The following is a 21,349-nucleotide window of genomic DNA, read 5'->3' as shown; positions in this document are numbered from 1 at the left end:
TTTCAGAGGCTAACACTGCAAGCTCAGTAACCACCCTTTAAAGATACTGGCACTGTTTCATTCTGCATGCTTTATACCAAGTCAGAATGTATAGAACAACCGCCACACAACACCGGTACACACGCACAAATTAAGGTCAGTTACAAATGGACATGCAACAATAGCAGAATAGATGTAGAGAGATGGAGCACCTCTCCTATGAGGAAAGTCTGAGAGAGTTGGGGTTGTGCAGCCTGGAGAAGAGAAGGCTGCGGGGAGACCTTACTGCGGCCTTTCAGTACTTAAAGGGGGCCTACAGGAAAGATGGGGACAATCTTTTTAGCAGGGCCTGTTGCGACAGGACAAGGGGTAATGGTTTTAAACTAAAAGAGGCTACATTTAGACTAGATATAAGGAAGAAATTTTTTACAATGAGGGTGGTGAAGCACTGGAACAGGTTGCCCAGAGAGGTGGTGGAGGCCCCATCCCTGGCAACATTCAAGGTCAGGTTGGACGGGGCTCTGAGCAACCTGATCTGGTTAAAGCTGTCCCTGCTCCCTGCAGGGGGGTTGGGCTAGATGACCTCTAAAGGTCCCTTCCAACCCAAAGCATTCTATCATTCTGTGATAAATAAACAAAGATAACAGCATGAAAGGAAGCGGAAGGAATATTTAACTTGCCTTTTACCTAGCAATTACTGCCCACAAACATTAATGGGTATTTATAGTTATTTCACTGAAGCCCTTTTATTTCCTATTTGAACAGGTCCATGTCCTTGATCCCTCCCTGTCAACAAGTATTGCCAGTTTGTACTTTCGTCAGTAGGATCCTGGTACTTTTTAATGTGCAGGCCAGGTGTTATAGTGTGGGACTGGTTTTGTCTGTGGTTACGTGGTTTTAGTTTTTATAATTACATGCACTTTATCACAGAATGGGCAACAAAGCATTAAACAAACCTTATTGCCTCAGTGTCCCTACCACCCCCAAAAACCACACTCCCTTACACTCAAGCAGCACATAAACAGGGTATCAGGATAAAGCCATTCTTCAGTTTCACCCTTAGCTGGCCTGAGTGGAAGTTAAATTTCTGAAAGGTAAACAGACTCGATGCAAACTTTCTACTTTAGGTCTTCCTTATTTCTCTCCAGACTCTCCTACGTGAATTTACTTTTCCCCAGACCAGAATCCTTCCTAGCAGAAGGAAAATCAGGAGTTTTCTCTACTGTCTTTACCTGGTGGTAGTGAAGTCACTACCACTGCATTCCTAAACACACACCTTCAAATAAAAATTAATCAAGTGGCCTGGCGTGTTTGGCTGAAGAAAGAGAGATCAAACACAATCATTTCAATGACTTTTTATACAAGCTACTGTAATGATCTTTCTCTTATTTCCTAGATTAGCCTCTCCACCACCCCCCCCCAGACTAGTGGGTTTTATTTTTTCATTTAGAGGTCTTGTATAGTGTAATGCTGTATAGCAAGTTTAAAACTACTGACAATAACCTTCCTTTCCCAGCTACCTTTTCCAGTGTCTCTAGTAATAATCCATGAAACTCCCAAAGCCTGTGGACCAACATAAAAAAAAAAAAAAAAAGACCCTGAATACGCTCCTAGTTGTACAAGCTAGCTTTGAAAGCAACCTCATTACTAAAAATAAAAAACCCAAAACAAACCCCACTAAGTCTTCACCTTCTGTTTGCATCCCTTCTGTGCCATACCAAGGAAGCACCATGTGTGGTCCCTGCTCATCCCTGTACAAAGAAGACAGCAAGAAAAATCTACTTACTTGGTGTTAATTCTGGGTTTCCTTTTAAGTTCATCATCTTAGGAATTGAAGGTCCATATATGTCTGCATCAAGTAAACCAACTTCTTTTGTCTGTGTAAGGCACAAAAAAACCCAACTATTTGTCAAAATGTCTGTCTTCCTTTATGAATTGTCAATTGAGCAAAATTTCAAAACTGCACATAGAAGTAAAAATATGATCTTGATTTTACACATAAGTTATCACTGTTTCCTTTCTCTCTAAATTGCAATTGAAGCATGAAATATAACAATGTCTCTACAAGCTGAGCCAGACGTCTTCACAAAATCTAGATTCTCCATACACAGAATCCTCACTTGCATTTTCTTACACACAATGTAGACCACAGACTTCATATTAACAAACATTATAAGCAATGTTCCTTCTACTCTATGCACATTTATGCAGAAATAATACATTAACTTTTTAAAAAGGTATCAAATTTTATTGTTTAAAAAAAAGCAAGCAATGTTTGTAAATATATTTGAATTAATGCAATTTGAATTATGCTAGTGACTACAAGGAATGTGAAAAACATAAAAAACATATTTTTATCTTCCATTTAAGTGGCCAGAGTAAACTTTTGCAGACATCTTGAAAATGATGAAATGCAAATCTCTGAAGCCAATTAAGCAGGCATAACTTTTTAATCAAATGCATTTACACAAAAGAATGCTAAAAAATGGGTTTATTCAACTACATATGGTACATTAGGCAATAAACTTTAAATAAAAATTATTTTAACTATGCAGTCTAGACTTACAAAATTCATTTCTATATGCTTTTTTATAGATATACATATATATTTTGTGAAAATTAAACTATTTCTCCTACAGATGGCAAGACACACTACCAATTACCAAGTTCTGCAAATTAAGTAGTAAAGAGCAAGCTCTTTAAAGTGCTGAACGTCAAGTTTTTCTAATACAAAAAGCTAACTGTATTCAACATTTTGCAAAATTGCAAGCAAATATGTTTAATGGCTTGTTGGAAAGGTTAAGGCAGCCATGGGAGCTTTTCCAACAACGCCAAATCAGACTTTCACTGTTTGTGTTTCAAAACGTGTGCTTCATTTTTTGGATGAAGCTTTCATAATTCGATATCATATATTAAGCCATTTTGTTATCACAGTTTTGATGGGAAAGATGAAGAGAAGGACAAAGGCTCAGTGATAACTATCAAGTTTCTTGTTAGAAGAAGAGTCTAACGAGGCTTTTAACACAAGTATACAGCATCTCTACCATTGAACAGGATTTCTAAACATGAAGTATATTCTGTGGCATCACAATCAGTTTGTCTGGTTTTTTTAAAACAGAAATGCACCTGGACTAAAAACCTAGGTATTCAGGCCACTACTTCTAAATAAATCTGAAACTCAATTAAGATAAAGAAACTAAATCATAGAAGCCTAGACACCTGAAAAGCAAGACTGACCCTTTTTACTACAACATATATAATAATGTGGGCTTGGGGGTTTGTTTTCCTGTGGAGGTTGCTTTCTTTTTTTCTTCTTCTCTTTTTTTAAGCTGTTGATAGTGAACCCTGAAGACACCCTTAACAACTGAGCAATTTAAAGTGTCAAATTTACCCAACAGAAGCCAAATGCATCTTAAATTTTACAACTGAGAAGTAAAAAATGCATTACCATACGTGATCTACTGTGTACTTTGAAAGATAAGTTTTTACTACAAAAATCAAGCAAATTTGGGTTCAGTTATTCAATACACTTTTTTATTAAACAGAGCAAAGCATATGTAATTACGTGGATGATTTAATTTAGATATTGTATAACAACTTGTGAAAGCTATTACAAGAAAGTTCATGAGTTACTGACAAATTATTCTACTTCTTGCCTACTGCATGAAAGCTGCAATTTCAAAAAGACTGAAAAGACCCATTTTTATATTACATTTCAAAGATATCAACAACAGTATTAGAGCTGCTTTGTTCTTGTACAAAATGCATATTTTAACTGATTAGAAAGATTCATGACTCAGTCCCTTTATCTGTGTCAGCAGCTAAACAAACCCATCAAAACATCATCTTAGGGCTGTGCCACCTAATCACTTCTCAAATGAAAGTAAATATTTGCAGAAAAACCTACATAGTGTTTTAAACCTGACTGACATCCTTTCCTTCAATTTTTTGAGGGTTTTTCCCCAAAAAGGATCGTGACTATCCACTGACTGACTAACTACAATGATCTTACCACTCACTACAGTTTTGTTTTCAGCCTAAAGGGAATGAAGATTTAGGAAGATCTAAATTAATTAGATTGACTTCATGACCTCCTGGACATGGTCAGATCTTCACCACCACAGGCCACTTACTCCTAGTAGTGAGCAGGAGTGTATCTACGAGTATACCAAATTTCCTGAAATGAAGAATAAGTACAGGCACACTAGAGAAAAATATCCCTCAGTTATCTAGGAGGACTTTGCAAATTCAGCTGCTACTACTACAAATTACGAAGTTGATCTTTGTTTCAAGCTAATACAATAAACCTGCCAGTTTCTCAGAAAAATTTACACACTTCCTCAAAAGTAAGAAAGATGTCTGTTTCTGAGATGCACTGCTTTTGTTTGTGGATATGGTTCAACAAAATGGTTGTCTTCAAACAGAAAAATAATTAACAGATTCTCCAGTTTCTACAACTCTTGTTAATGACAGCACCAGCGTTCCTGTACGTGTGGTGCTTTCTACAGGATTATAGGAGAAAGGTCTTTCGGAAAAATCTTTAAATCACTGGCAGAAGATAGCCTAAGGTAGTTTTTTTTTTCTTCACCAAGCAATTCAACATGTTAGGTAAAAAGAGTTCACACTGCGTAAAAGTAGCAGCTTATACAGAAAGCAATGGCCCAATAAGCTAAGGGTTTGAGTTTTGTTTCTTCCAACTATCCCTGTATTTGCAGTATGTAAGCATCCCTAGAATAGAATCACAGTATCACAGAATCATTTAGGTTGGAAAAGACCGTTAAGATCACCCAGTCCAACCATTAACCTAACACTACCAAATCTACCACTAGACCAATTAAGGGTAGAGTAATAATTTCATGTTTCCTGGCTTGGTGGCTGCATTTTTTTTAATGAAAGTAAAAACTAGGAATCATTACTAGTAATAACCCTTTACTCAAGGTTTAATTATCTTGGAAAAGCATTACAGCAGCTACCAAGGGATCTTTTAAAGACAGACACAGCACAGAGATCATCTCTTCCAGCATTTACAATGTTTTAAATCCCCAAGAGACAAAATAATTTGTATACACCTGCATGCTGGGTTTGGTGGGTGGACTGTTCGATGGGTAAGGAATTGGTTGGATGGTCGCATCCAGAGGGTCGTGGTCAATGGCTCGATGTCCACATGGAGACCAGTGACAAGTGGTGTCCCTCAAGGGTCTGTGCTGGGACCAGTGCTGTTTAATATCTTCATCAATGACATAGACAGTGGGATCGAGTGCACCCTCAGCAAGTTTGCAGATGACACCAAACTGAGTGGTGCCATTGACACACCAGGAAGACGAGATGTCATCCAGAGGGACCTGGACAAGCTGGAGAGGTGGGCCTGTGTGAACCTCATGAGGTTCAACAAGGCCAAGTGCAAGGTCCTGCACCTGGCACGGGGCAACCCCCGGTATCAGTACAGGCTGGGGGATGAAGAGATTGAGAGCAGCCCTGCGGAGAACGACTTGGGCGTACTGATTCATGAAAAGCTGGACATGAGCCGGCAATGTGCGCTTGCAGCCCAGAAAGCCAACTGTATCCTGGGCTGCATCCAAAGAAGCGTGGCCAGCAGGTCGAGGGAGGTGATTCTGCCCCTCTGCTCTGCTCTGGTGAGACCTCACCTGGAGCACTGCGTCCAGCTCTGGGGCCCTCAGCACAAGAAGGACATGGACCTGCTGGAGCGGGTCCAGAGGAGGGCCACCAAAATGATCCGAGGGCTGGAGCACCTCTCCTACGAGGACAGGCTGAGAGAGTTGGGGTTGTGCAGCCTGGAGAAGAGAAGGCTGCGGGGAGACATTATTGCGACCTTCCAATACTTAAAGGGGGCCTACAGGAAAGATGGGGACAATCTTTTTAATAAGGCCGGTTGTGAAAGGACAGGGAATAACGGATTTAAACTAAAGAAGAATAGATTTAGACTAGACATTAGAAAGAAATTTTTTACAATGAGGGTGGTCAAGCACTGGAACAGGTTGCCCAGAGAGGTGGTAGAGGCCCCATCCCTGGCAACATTCAAGGTCAGGTTGGACGGGGCTCTGAGCAACCTGGTCTGGTTAAAGCTGTCCCTGCTCACTGCAGGGGGGTTGGGCTAGATGACCTCTAAAGGTCCCTTCCAACCCAAAGCATTCTATGATTCTATGCTACCACATGAAACTGTTAATCAGAATTACCAACACCAGATACTTCTCGCACTGAGTGAAATTTAATTCAGATGCACGAGTTACAAGAATAAAAAAGTTAAAATTACATTTTAATAAATTGTGTTTTCACCCATGTAACCCACACCTCATATAAACCAGCACATCTTTCAAAGTAGTGCTGTATTAAAACAAATCCTAAAAAACATGCATAACATCAGACAAGGCAAAAAAGAACATCTGGGCAGAAGGAACATATTACAGGGGACCACAAGCAGGGCCAAGATGACAACTTAAAAAAAAAAAAAAAAAAAAAAAACCTCTATGATTCCTCTAATGCCCTCTGACATTATTTTCATATGCATATACATTTCAAACTGATGCTGAATCTTTTTTTTTTCTTAAGTAATATTAGGGTTATGCAGACAGAAATGCAGCAGTCAAAGCACACCAAAGCATGTCAAAGTCCCCCTGCTTCTAAGTATTTTTCAGAGCACAACACGTACCACTGCTGCAGCCACCCTCAGCACTCTGCAGGAAAAGGATTCAGGTAAAATGAGTCCACCATCATCTTATGTCTGCATTTTCTCCTTATGAAAATATTTCTATCCTGTGCTATTAACAAACAGCATTCCGTCTCTCCAGCTGGCATAGCAATAACCAAGTTCAAAACAGCTGTTCTCAAGTTAACATTTGTCCTTTTCCTTCCACCTGCCCAGACATGGAAGAAAGTTTGAATCAATCTTCAAGTTTACTACACTTGGAAAATACTTTCTAGAGACCTGTATTTTTTGTTGCCTAACTGCAAGTTCTGAACAGCTTAAACTCTGAAGATATAACTGACAATGTAACCATTCCCATATGATTTAATCATGTACTTCCACGTCACTGGACATATGGCAAACTACTTTGAAAAGATATACTAAAGTAACGCATGCAGAATTACCAACCTCTTCAGTAAGATCCTTATCAATATTTCATCAGGCAAAGAGAACACAAAATTAGAAATAAATACATTGTCGGCACATGAAAACACAAAAGTACTCTCTTGGTCTATTCAGCAAAAAGTATACTTAAACACTCACAGATGTTAATATTTACCTTCTTAGCATTGCTTTTAAGGTTCCCCCCCCAAGCTAAATGTTCTCTAGCACAGACTAACTACTGCTAGGATTTGCTCTTTCTGCAGTACTGGTGCCAGCTGTCACGGTCTCATCCGGTAACTGGTGAGCTCAAGACCACAATAAAAAAAAAAAAAATTACAGGATAAAGGACTATGGTAAAGAACTATAACTCCTCTTCATCTTCTGCTTTTACATCACTGACTATATCATCCTTTTTACTTCACTGCCATTAATCTTCTCAAAGAGGTATGAATTTGCCCAATTAGACCTATCTAAAGATTTCTGACAAATATTCAGCATAAGGTATATCTATATAATCACTGCATCTCTTACCCCAGTAGAAATACAGTAAAGTTTTCATTCCAATCTAGAAACTTCTCTCACCTACACTAAGAAATGAAGACAAGTTTTCACAGTCACCAGGTATAGAATCTGTATTTACAAGAAAACCAAATGCTACATCAGTAGATAAAGAAGATATTCTTGCATATATCCCTGAAAGATGAGAATCCTACAGCTTCATTTTGTGCAGTGTACAAGTTACAGGCATAGATAACCTCACTAAAAAGATCCTTCCCTTCAACTTCTCTGGCAAGATTCTCAATGTAATTAAAAGTTCAGTTTAGCCTTTGAACTTGGCCACTGCCTTGTGAGTGACAGAGATTTCCAAGATAGCTGTATTCTGAATTAATGATTTTCAAGCTCTGAACTTAGTTGTAATAATTGGGGGGGGGGGGGGGGGGGGGGCCCAAAAAATGAAATAAAGTTGTTGAAGGTCATATCAGACACAGTCCCTCTATATACTGGCAGAGAGTCTTGTAAAAATCCAGTAAATTTTGCCTCCTTTGTTTTTCCTTATGCAGATTCAAAATTATCCCATTGCTATTATGTTTGTTCTCTTAGGCAGGTGAGTTTTACTACACATGGTCCTTGTACAGATGATATGGGTCGATGCTAATGACAAAATGATCCCTATCTTTACTCCTGTTAACTATTTTAGCAGACACTTAAGCGTTGTTTAGTCTCTCTGATACAGCTTCTTTATGTAGGTTCCCTTTTTTGTCTTTCAGGTAATATTAACTATGAAATCAGTTACATTTTCCAGTTACAGATTTTTCAACCAAATGCAACCAGTTACATTCATGTACCACAGAGAGGACCCCTCCACACATAGTTCTGTGTTCAGTAGAGAATCTGGTGGTATTCATTGATTTCTTCCAAGTTGCCAAATGCTTTATTGAGGAACAAGCCTGAGAAAAGACTTCATGCCAACAGAGAGAAAGAAAAAAAAAAAAGAAAAAAAAACCACCAGAAAAAAATCTGCTCACAAAAAGCTGCTATAAATAGCTGTTAATCAACATAGCCTACATTACCGCTAAACATCCAGAGGCTGACAGCATTAATTTCATTTTCACTCATCTTTTCAGCGACTTTTTTTCCATACTTGGTAGGGCATATGTATCCCCACTGGATGTTAGCGGATGATATTTTACTTTGAAGTAAACTCTGCAGACCACCAGAATTCCCTGGTGTTCAGCCTGGGAGGGATGAGGCACAGGTTAATGAGCTGTCATTGTTCTATACAGTGAAGGATTCCCTACGTTAGAAGTGCTCGCAATATTCCACAGCTGCAGCCCTTTCCAAAGACAGAAATTCCAGCTTTGCTAAGCGAAGGTGCCAGTTATTTTTAAAGCTGGTGCTCTTAATCCACCACTAGGACTCTCAATTTACCCTTTTAATGTCATTATAGACTTAGACCTAATCCCAAACTGCAAGCAGCAATGCATAGGACAAAAGGAAACTTAAAATCAGGATAGGGTCTGGATTCCTCGTTTGACATACTGACACACTGAATAGCCATCTTTTAATCCTTAATGCTCTAACTCTTTCAGCTGCACAGTATCTAAGCGCCTAGCTGTAAATTGGATTAAAGCCAAAATACTACCACTGCCATTTTCTCCCTCTCTAGAGATGCAGACTTGTTCTAAACACTCACTCTTCTACTGGTTTAAAAGCCCTTTTCCTTCATATGAAGATCTTCTAATTTTCTGTCAGCTACAGAACTTCTCTGACACCTCTTCCCGCAACAGTCTGTGGTAGCTCCTACTCAGATTTCTAAATATTCAGATACCAATAATTCAGCCTTGTTTGGCCTTCTTGCACAGTATGTATCCTATTGAAAAAAAATTTCAATACAGCACCATTTAAAAAAGAAATTACCAAAATCCAAAACAGAATCCCAAACAGTACTACATCTCTACAAGACGCCTCACCGCTTTCACAGCATGCCAAATTATTGTAAACATGCTCCACCTTTCACATCAGTCTCTCTGACATCTGCACTAGATGACTTGAAGACTCAGGATGCAGGTAATTAACTCTACATGCAATACTTTTTTAAAAAGTAACAATTTTTATTTTCCTCAAATTAAGCATATAGTCATTTGATTAAAATAAAACATTTTAAGTGGCCTATGTTTAAAAATATTTTTAATTTCTCTTTTTTTTTTTTTACTTGAAAAACAGTAAGATTTTTGAAGCTTTATTCTCTCATTTTCTCAGCTTATCTAGAAGCTGAGCTGTCACTGCAAGATAACCCAAATCAATTCTTACTGGCACCTCCAGCTTTATTGACACTTTTTAGCATTAAAAAACAAGCATGGACGCCTTATCTATAGCAATTAGACTTCTGATTCTCTAAGCAACAAAGGTAAAGATGCCTAGAAATCAGCCCCTAATAATTAGGAAAGCTGCACAGGAGGAAGACAAAAACAGGTCAAAACTTGCCTTCATGCAATAATTATTCAGTGAAGGAGCCCACTATTGTCTAAATTCTTCTAGATTTGTTTGTTCCCCCAACATGGAATTTTTCCCTTACCAGAAAGAAACATATATACATTGTGAAGTCATCTATTAATGCAGCAGTCAAATATTATCCTGTAGACAAACAGTTTAATTGCAGGAGCCAGGTATTCAAACAAAAGCTGGAATATGAAGAAAATAGGCTGGGTGGATTTTGAGTGGTTTTAAAATGAATGTGTGTTGTTTGATTAAATACACATCTTGAAATAATTAAAACTAGTTTTATTATCCCAATAGTGAAATCACATGAAGGCTCTGCTCATAACTGCATAATTTCCATGCTAAAGTTTACTATGTATTTGTGAGAAACCTCTTACTCGCGTACGCGTATAATAGGCAGATACCCACACGAGTTTCCTGGGTTTTTAAAAACAGAACCACCTGCGTTGTGACATTTTGACTGCGATAGCCTGAATAATGATAGTCATCAACTTTTGCCCAGCTTTGCTTGCATCACAAGACAACGTGTTTGGCCTTTTACTGCCCGAGGTTAAAGGCAACCGGAGGTGGGAGCAGCGCTCTGCGCACCCCCCTGCGCTGCGCACCCCCCTGCGCTGCGCACCCCACCCTCCCCTGCGCAGCCCCCCCAAACCCCCTGCTCCCTCTGCCGGCTGCCTCCCTCGGCACCGGAGCAGTGACGGTCTCCTATTTAAAGTATGACGTTGCTCAGCAACCAGTGGGTTTGCTTGGGAAAACAAAGGCCACTCCCTAAGATAAAAATCACCCTTGATGTATTTCAAATGTTGGTCCTGGCCTGCTCGCCCCGATAATCCCCCGCCACAGAGTTAGGCTACAAGAGTTGAAACCGATGCCTTTCATCAACGTGCCCCTACTACTGCAGGCAGAAGCCACTTGCCCTATGCTTCCGTGCCAATTTGTTCCGTATGGTTTTACTTCTTTCTCCTCTGTCCTTCACGACACAAAAACCATTTCATCCTATAGCGAAAAATGTAAATCTTCCCGGCAAGGAAAGGAGAGTCAAAGGAAGTCTGACTGGGGAGCTTGCCTCGCAGTGACAGCACAAGCATGCAGCCTCCCAACTGGATTAGTGCCATCCTTAGTCACGCACAGCTGGTGTTTGCTCACTAAAATACTCTGTTCATAAACAAGCAACCGCTATCCTATTATTGCTGCCATCTATTAATTCAACTTGTTTCTACTATTATAAATCGTCTCTGGCCAGGCAGCTTTCATAAATAGTCATTCTAGGCTGAATATGAGTCGTCCTGGCACGAAACCCGAAAATTCTTCCCAAGTGCTCCTAGGGGAGCACAACTGACTGCTGGTACATCAAAAGAACGAAAAGAATCAGCTGTCAAACTAAGCAAGCAATTAAAAATAGGACACAAGGGTAAAACTTTAAGTTATTTCTTAACACAGAAAGAACACCGTATAGATTTATAGGTCTTGTTACAGGCACAAGAGCTTATACAATTCTTAACTAATCCATCTACAACAGGTAACCTGGGGTACCAAAAGCCTAATATTCCAGAAAGGGATAAGAGGCTGCCTTGCTTCTTTCCCTGGCTTTGCATCAAAAAAACCCCAAACAAAACTCCCAAACAACCTACTTTGTCTTGGACATGGTATCTAGGCATCTAAATGAAATCCTGTCTTGAATTACTTACTCTGTAACCATGAGGTAAAAATATGCCAAACAGACTGAGCACCAGCATGCAAGACTTGAACTCCTGAATTCTAATCCCAGCTCTGCCAACACCACTGTGCACCCATGACCAAGACTCTGTTGATGCCTTACTACTTCAGACCATCACTATAATAACTGAAAAAGCTTCCATATTAAAAGAAAAAAGAAGAAAATCTATCTACAGAAACAGCGGGGTTTTGGTTTTTTAACTATAGAAAGACTTTTAAGAGAATATGGAAGGAAGCTTTCTTTTATCAAGAGGACAAAACATTCCTTTATGCTTTGACTGTTAATCTTCCAGCTTATGACACTATCAAATGACAATAAGATGTCACAGCTGTTACTGAAAGCAGCAAGAATCTACTCCAATCTACTCTTAATCTCTTCTGAAAGCATCTTCCACAGATCTCCCTCACCAGAACAGTTGTTCTCAATAGTCTGTGACCTGCACAATCTTAGAAAAAGAACACTTCAAAGATCAGAAGACAACATTATTTTTAAAGTCCTTTAGCTCCAGTATACTACTTGCTTTGAAAATCTTGTTACGAACATTGAACTTGTAATAGAAACAGACTGTCTAATGAAGGAAGTCCAGACCTTCCACCAGTCACTGTCATGGTGACCTATCTTCCTCCACAAGTCTTTTCTTTCCTCCTTTAAACAGTAGACCAAGTTCAAGCACCAGTTTCTATAAATCTGTATTTTGCTTACAAGAGACATAAGGACTATAATGAAGTTGCAGCAAGTTGCTGAAGCTCTGATCTAACAGAATCATTACTGCTTCCTCAGAAAGAGATGAACTTACTATAGCAATGAAGGGAAGGGAAACCATGGGAAGGCGATGCACAATCAGTAGTTATTAAATGTAAAAAGAAGAGGTCCATTGCTGCTTATCTGAGGTCAAAGAAATTCACTGTAAACTTCAGCAAGAGGCACCAATGGACTCTGGAAAACAACCTCCTTATTTATTTCACTGTAACAAAACTGAATATTGCAATGATCCCTACAATTCAAACCACTGGACAATCTCAGCCTGGATCAAGGTCCCAGAGGTATTAATTTCATAACCCTGACTCACAAAACTAGTAAACTGAAATCAATGGGAGAACACAAATGAACACACCAGCAAATTCAAGCCGAAAGGTTAAACATAAACATGATGTATGCCTTCATTATCTTTAAAAAAAAAAATTCATGCATGAACAAACGAGATAGAGTTGAGTTTCTTCACCTTAATTTCATATTTTCTAACTTGTAACTACATCAATGCACAATTTCACCATGGCAGCGGCTTGTTAAATTGTGACCATCAGTTCATGCAAGTCACAGCTATTTCATCAGTTTCAGCTGCTCTTCATTGATTTAACATCCACCAGACACTGGCCTCCAATTTTATACCACCACATAATTGTTAACATCAGAAACGACTAGCGCATTCTATGTTTACTTAACTTTCTTGGCTCAATTTCATTTAAAATTATTTCTCAGTCCCTGATCTTCCAACTAACTCCAGCAACAACCTCTTCAATAATCCTAGACTATGGTCTCTCTTACTTGTGTGCTTTACGAGTGTTTTAATGGGCTACTGAAGTGGTGTATCACGTAATTATGTTTAAAGCCAGTGTTTAACTCCTAATGAAAGGGTACAATCCCACAACTTCTGTATCTCAGAACTACTAAGAAATCTTTATCTAAATATAAATTTAAACAATGCACAAAATGCATGTTTGAAAAGTATCACGCACAATCCTAAAAACACTTACGCTGGTACAGAAAGCTACGTGCAATTAGTTGACATGGTTTCCATGGAGCTACTCAATGACCATGGCACTACACAGATCACATTGCAGGATCACATTCGTTTTGTAAAAGTACTACATCAAATGCCATGTTTTAAAGTTAATTAGAAGGAACCATTCAAGCAGTTTTGCTTTTCAAGATGACAGATTTTTCTCTGAAATCAAATTACTCCAGCAGCCTATTTAAAACACAGAATTAAAAACTGTGAAATATCAAGATCAGATGCCATTACAAACAGTACATATTTCATGTAACAGCTTTAAACACTCTCTTCTTATCAAATATGACTGAGTTTATGGAGATTTTTTTAATCTTTTACAAAATTCCTACAGGAAGTGTGCAGATTGCGTGTAAACCTCACTCCTTCTACCCGTTGTTTTCTTTTACTCATCTTTTACAAGAAAAAGCTGCTACACATTTACCAGATTAAAGAACTTGCAGATACTTTGGTTTTAATTAATGCTTTATGAGTACAAAACCTGCATTATACACCCTTACATAGGAAGTGAAGCTTGCTTCCGAGTTTACCTCCGTGGCAATAAATTTGCACAATGGAACTACTTCCAGTTTATAGTAGCAGGTGAACATAAGGAAGACCTCTTGTTTTTAACACCTGAATGGTTCTCGCTGTCTATTTATAGTCCAAGTCATAGTTTGAGCAATACCAAACCGGGCAGTGATATTTTGTCACTCAAAAAATATACTTCCAAGCTTTAGGGAAGATACGTAGCTCCTTTTTTCCCTCAGCTGTTTATATATAAAGTATTTTTACACATTAATTTCTCCAGAAAAAGTAAATCTTTAGAGCTATAAAAAATGCTTTGGACACCATCCAGCACTTACTCATATTTTTTCCAAGTCAGTGGCTCTGAAGTGATAGAAAGTAATTATTTATTACGTGTCTCCAGTCTGCACAAACATCCTCTACTATGTCTACACATCCTTGCAGAATTGCAGTTGAACCCAGACACACACAAGGGAAAGGACACAGCCAAACCCAGATGAAGGATGAGAGCTACTAAGTCATTCATGGTACTGATAAAATATAAACATATTAATATAAACTCAGAAGTCCGTGAAAAACAAATAAAGAAATTAACTGTCAGAGTAAATACTTGGATTTAATGTATGTGACTACCCCCAGCAGTAACCAGTTTATTTATGACTCACACACTTGTTTCACATTAAGGCTGATAATTAGATGTTCACCTACCGAATCATTTGCTGCTAGGGCGAGGGCTGTATTTACTGCAAGAAAGAAAAAGAAAAAAAAAAAGATGATTAAGTGCGAGAAAACTTAATTCCTAAATATTGAGAATATTAGCATTTCTAACAAGAGAAAATATAATATAAAGATATCACATTTAATAATTGCATTCATCATCTTAGTCCTTAGCTTCTTGCACCTCTGCAGCATTACCAGTTTAAGTGGCAGCAGCACCCACATTTCAGTCCATGTTTGCTAACAGGCTAACAAACTAATCTGCAAAAACTTGCAAACTCTTAAGTTTCTAGAGGACACTGCAAAATAAAAATACAATCTAAGTATTTTGCCAAAGGATAACATCGAGAAAAAAAATCTGAGGTACCCACTTGACTTTTGAAAAGTGGATACTGTACTGTAAAACTCAAATAACCCTACCATAGGTAACCTTCACCACAGTCTCTAGTGAACTTTCTAAAAACTAGAGATTAGGTAAGTATTGACCTAAACTATTAAAGTACAATGACCAGAAAGATGATCATACCCTGTTTTTTTATTCTGGTGATATATTAAATGTCATATTTTCTGGAAGGTGCAATGTATGCTTTTCACTTGATTTTTATGTCAGAAAACAAAGTCTCATCTACCCTGACAGCATCTGTAACAATTAAAGAAACAGAAAACCAGGATAAAGCAATTGAAAAGACTGTGAGTTTGATAACAGCTTTTACATTTCCATCAATACTTAACTCCCGTAACTAAAAAGCACATGCAAGAAATGTTATTTTTAATGGCTCACCAGCTTCAATTATGTTGGAAGACCTCCTGGAAGCTTCAGTATAACCAAACAGTAATTGTTATAATCCAAGGACTAACATGTTTTAAAATAAAAAAAAAAAAAAACCAACCCAACACCACCACCACCCACCTCTTTCTTGGGTAACATCTTTTGCTTTCTTTACACATTGCTGTTTGTCAGTCCATAAAACCTTTTAAGACAGACAAGCTGTGGTCAGCCTTGTTCTACTGGAAGAGTGTGAAGGTACTGAGAACAACCTGGGGAGCCAGATTCCCAGCTGAAAGAATTTAGCACTGAGAAAGATAAGTTCCTTTAAACAAAATGGTGAGGAGGTTAACAAGGAAAATCGTACAGCTCTCCCTAAGAAGCACACAGCCTCTGTTTACTCCTAAGCTGATAAAGCATATAGATTTTATTCTTCAGTTTGCTATTTAAACAGATGCTTGATTAACTGTTCCCTGAATCAATCAGAGGAAAATTCGTCCTCTGAAACTTGGAGACCAGTCTACAAACCACAGACAAGGAGAAAAAAACCAAGCAAACTAACAGTAACTAGAAAAGAAAAAAATCAACTGCAGCTCATGTCTGAAGAGCCACAAAGGAAGCAGCAAGTTACTCCACACACTGTCTCAAAACCACTTTATACATCTATCTTCTTCCTACACAATTATGCAGCATAGGACCTAACCTGACCCTAACATTCTTGTTAGCCCTAACCAGTAAGTTCCCATAACCTGGAGTGCAGGAGAACAGTGCAGATACATTCCAGAAGTTCAAGACAACTTTTTTTTATTATTATTATTTTTTAAAACTTCACAGCAGGCTGCAACAAAAGTCACCATGGTATCACCACCCATGCTAAACCAGCAGACCAGTATCAAGAATGATGCACAGGGAGATCAGAGTTAGTCATCTTGAAATCAGTACAAGTCTGGGAAAGTTTATTAGTTTGGACATTGTAACTTCCAAATCTGAACCGGCCCTAGGAATAGCACAGTTGAATTCTCAGAGCATTGAACTAACAATATCAATAAAACTCCTTGGCCCAAAATCAGACGTGTACAGAGCCAGCTGAGGATATCTACATCTGTGACATGGTTAATGTACATCATCAACAAAATACCTACAGATAACTAAGATGAACTCTCTCTGAAAGATAACTTTCAATACTTATATCTCAATGTAAGTGGCATTTAGAAATAGAATAACCAGTTTATGACTATTTATCAGAGTATTTTAACATGCAGAGAAGGCCCAGAATCAAGAAACATGACATTGATCCTGGAAAAGAACCATGGAACAAATACTATTATCACTTTTGCCAAAGCCCAGACTTGTGTCTGGGTTGGTCAGGTGAATAGATGGATTTTGGCCCCTACCTTGAAAGGGTGAGTTTCAGTAATAGTACATCCCACATGCAAAATAAAAGCATGCAAGAGAAAAAAAAAATTAAAACACTGTTAGTATGACTGAGATACATTTGACCATGTGTTGACTTTATCAGCTCTCCTGAACAATAATGAAGAATCTCAGCCTGTTAGTCTTTCCTAAAAATGTCTGAAGGCCAAGGTAGTTGGTAGTATCAGTAGTTTTATTTTTCTCAAACTGCAGGATTAACAAAATGTGAGCAAGAACACCAGCCATTAATTTTATTCCACTTCTACAAATGAAAACAATAAGAGTGTCAATAAATTAGAAACATCTCTTCTTTCAAGACCACACTGTGAACTCTTCTCATGCCAGGATCAATTTTCTACAGTACTCTCATCTTCAGGTAATGCAAAAGAGGGGACAGAAGAGACAAAAAAACCAAACCAAACCAAAAAACCTTTGGCCAGATGGAATAAATACAGCAGAATGCTGATAAAAGACAGCAACTTGACAGGAAAGAGATAGGAAACATAGGAAACAAACAAACAAACCAACACTTACACTAGGCAAACAAAAACAACAAAAAACAACCAAAGTATTTAAACATGCATTGAAAAAATATTTTTTCTGTAACACAATTTCTTCTTTTAATAATTGACTGCATTGATTTCAGAAGACCAAAAAGTGCTAGAAGTAACAGAGAATACAATATGAAAGCTATATGCAACAAACAGAAAGAGTTATTCAACAGAAACACAAAGACAGGTTAAGGAATGGCCCCGACAAACCTCACCAGAATGCATATCCACTTGTCCTGAAATGGAGATCCAGGGAGCAACCGAAACATAAACACACTAGGGGAAAGAATATGAAGAGCCTTGACAGTCCTTCAGACAGATACAGACAATAAGACTGATGAGATTTTCTGTGGTGCTTTAGGAATTAGAGCTGCGTACCACCCTCCTTCCTTTTCAACTCTTGCTCTCAAAATGAGTCAGTGGAGTCATCACCAAACATGTTCCCCACAAACCTCCATTACAAAGAACATAATTTTAAGTACACAATTCAGCAATGATGCCATTCAATACTTTTGTTCATATGAGTTATCTGATCTTCAGTTGTTCATCTGGACCATGAAATGTATTCTCATTTTAATAAACAAGAACCTAGATTCCTTTTTCTTCTCAATATTATAAATGAATACATTCATTAACAAAAGTCTGTCCAATACAGCAACATCTGAATGGTTCATTTACAGTTCAACTCTCTTATTTAATGCTTGTTGAACGCTGGTTTTTTATTTTTAAATGCATGGGTATGAACACCCAGCTCTTTAAGTGTTATTTATACTTGTGTCATACTTTATGTACAAATTACATACAGATATGTACAAATTACATACAGATGCCAGTTAGCGTAACTTAAATTAGCAGATTTGTTTGCAGACACGAGGAGGATAATCTGAATTGACTGTTCAAATTATGTTCAGTTTGTAAATCTGTTGATTTACAAACAAGATATTTAGTATTTTCAGTAACCTGAAACAACCAGCCTATGAATTATAACCATCAACCAAAAGCTGTATCATCAAGAAATGCAAGTGTTGATTGTTTTGCGCATCTTTGTACAGGAATGTGTATCTTATGTACAGGAGAATAGATATGCGTATCCTATGTACAGGAAAAGATACTTTCAATTTTTTCTTTTTTTTTTTTTTTTAAGTACAGTTACTCTTACTATGGATATCACGTTTGTCTGTTCTAGTATTTATTAGATAGCCCTTTTCAAGCATGGCTGAAATACAAACCACAAACTGAGAAATTAAGAGCTACATCAGTGTGTTATTCATGGCAAATGGAGACAAACAGCAGACAACACTCAACTAAAAGATGACTCTTTTCCTAATTGTCCTGGTTTCAGCTGGGATAGAGTTAATTTTCTTCCTAGTAGCAGGCACAGTGTTGTGTTTTGGATTTTGTATGAGAAGAATGTTGATAACACACTGATGTTTTAGTTGTTGCTAAGTACTGCTTATGCTAGTCAAGGACTTTTTCAGCCTCCAATGCTCTGCCAGGTGCACAAGAAACTGGGAGGGGGCACAGCCAGCATAGTTGATCCAAACTGACCAAAGGGCTATTCCATACCATATGACATCATGCTCAGTATAGAAACTGGGGGGAGTTGGCCGGAGGGCAGCGATTGCTCCTTGGGGACTGGCTGGGCATTGGTTGGCAGGTGGTGAGTGGTTGCATCACTTGTTTTTTCCTGGGTTTTGTTCCTCTTCTTGCTGTTTTCCTTTTCACCATTTTTTTTAATTGTTATTATTATTTTATTTCAATTATTAAAGTGTTCTTATCTTAACCCACGAGTTTTCTTACTTTTACCGTTCCAATTCTCTCCCCCATTCCACTGGGCCGGGAGGGTGAGCAAGCAGCTGCATGGTGCTTAGTTGCCAGCTGGGGTTAAACCATGACACTGATCTATATGCTAAGGAAGAGATTTTTAAACAAATTTCTAACACTTTACGGAGATCTTTGCAAAGAGGTTTACCTTCAGTGTCATTTTTGTTTAAGTTCAAGCAAATTTCTGCAGTACTGGTAACCCCCGTACTATCTTGTTCTACCACCTAGGAACTGCACAGTTAGAGAAAAATTAATTCAAACCTAATGGTGGGGCTGAGAGAAGAGTTCAAGGTGCTTCACAAGGCTCTGATCAATTTGTGTGGTCTATAACTACTGTTACATCTTTTATTTATGAAATGCCTATACAAGTAGTTCAGAGAATTGGACAGAGACCTGATTTTGAAACCTTCTAAATATTAGTATCCTCTATGCCGTCCTGGCACAGAAGAACACTGTACAGGCACACCTACGCTGCTAGGGAAGGAGGAACAGTATCACTGCACTGGCATATGATCCCCTCCACCTCAGCTTACACCGCCTCTTAAGAAACCAGACAGTCCCAGGACAGTACTGCACTATTACAAAGATATTATTTCAAAGCTATCTGCTCAATTTGTACCTCCTTTAAAGCCAAGACCTCTGTACCCAAGTAGATTCTCAATGGCTGCAACAGGACTCGACGGAGCTGAAGGGCTGTGTTACTGGGCATCAATTACAAGGTAAGGACACAAGTGCCCAACTCTTCCTTACAAAGTATTACAAAATGTGCAGAGTAAACGATTAAAAAAAAAAAAAATCTTACCTGCTGTTGTTGATTTTCCAACTCCCCCTTTTCCAGAAGCCAAGACCACCACCTGCTTAACTCCTTCTATGGGCTTCTTTTTCGGCAGCCCACGCGACAGGATCTGGGCACGTCTGTCCCTCAGGGCCTCATCCCTGGAGCTTGAGGACTAATAAAAACAGAAAGCAAGCAAATGCATAGGCGCCAACCTGCAGCTTTCACAGAGAAAGCTGACGTGGAGTAACCCACCCGCATGCTGAGAAATATTCACTACTGGTCCAAAAAAAGAGTTTTGCACGCAGGCTCTCCCCAGGGGAGCCTGCTTCACAGGCCTACTTAAAAATAACCCCAGTGCCCATTCTGTTCAGACACACAGTTAAATATGGTCGATCTCAACACTTAAAAGAACGAAGGTGTGTGTTAAAATAAACCAAAACACCACTTAAAAGTCGGAAGCTTTAAAGAACAGGCTAGACCTAGTGGTCTTTCGCGTTACAGTTGCCTGAAGCGCAGCAAACAGCAGAGGAAGCAGGCGGCAGGTGCCGCGGCGCCGGCGGAGCGGAGGCTGCCCCCGGAGGCTGCCCCGCCCCGAGCCGGCGCAGAGGCCGCGCTGCGGGCGCCGCTTCGCTGGAGCCGGTCCCGCTTCGGTCCCTACTTCGGGACGGGAGGGGCGCCACGGCCCTTCCGCGCCCTGCGGGGCAGGACGGAGCCTGACTGCCAGCAGCAGCCTGCATCTCCACAGCCAGCGTCCCGCTTACTACCTGCTGGCCCAAGCTCACCCCCCCAGGCAGCGAGCGACCGCTCGCCGCTTCCACAGAATTAACTACGCTCCGGCAAAGAACCCGGCAGGGACTCGCCCTCCTCTGCTCGGTCCGGCCGCTGCCCCAGGCCACCCCGCGCCGCTAACGCCCTGCAGCGACCGCGTCCCCGCACCGCCCGCCGGGACAGCCGAGCCGAGCCGGGCCGGGCCGGGCCGCGGCGGCCCTCCTGCGTCCCGCCCCGCCGCTCGCCCCCAAGCACACCAGCGGCCCTCCCGCCCCGGGGCGGACCCGGCGCAGGGCGGAGAGCTCACGCTTCACTCACCGCGGAGTCGGCAAAGGGCGCGGCGCAAGCGGCGGGCCCGCAGCCCGGGGGCCGCCGCGGCGCCGCCGGAGCCCTCCCGCCGCCGACGGGGAGGCGGGCGGCGCGCAGCGCCCAGCGCCAGGCGGGAGCCCCCAT

The 21,349-nt window shown here is 39.9% G+C and overlaps 1 protein-coding gene across 2 annotated transcripts in view; it reads right to left on the bottom strand.

Moving 5' to 3' along the window:
- The window catches only part of NUBPL (NUBP iron-sulfur cluster assembly factor, mitochondrial), a 91,741-nt gene extending 70,392 nt beyond the window's left edge, over positions 1-21,349 (bottom strand). Inside the window, exons 1-4 of one of the 2 annotated variants that reach the window (XM_075712762.1) lie at positions 21,215-21,349; positions 20,153-20,300; positions 14,788-14,822; positions 1,766-1,856 (exon numbers count right to left, since the gene is read on the bottom strand). In XM_075712762.1, coding sequence (XP_075568877.1) covers positions 1,766-1,856; positions 14,788-14,822; positions 20,153-20,300; positions 21,215-21,349 — 409 coding nt within the window. Of the gene's footprint in view, positions 1-1,765; positions 1,857-14,787; positions 14,823-20,152; positions 20,301-21,214 lie in introns of those variants that run through there. The other variant, XM_075712763.1, reaches the window with a different exon arrangement.

Source organism: Pelecanus crispus, chromosome 6, assembly GCF_030463565.1.
Source record: "Pelecanus crispus isolate bPelCri1 chromosome 6, bPelCri1.pri, whole genome shotgun sequence".
NCBI lineage: Eukaryota > Metazoa > Chordata > Aves > Pelecaniformes > Pelecanidae > Pelecanus > Pelecanus crispus.
The sequence above is the reverse complement of the archived record's forward strand: the minus strand, read 5'-3'. Positions and strand labels throughout refer to the sequence as shown.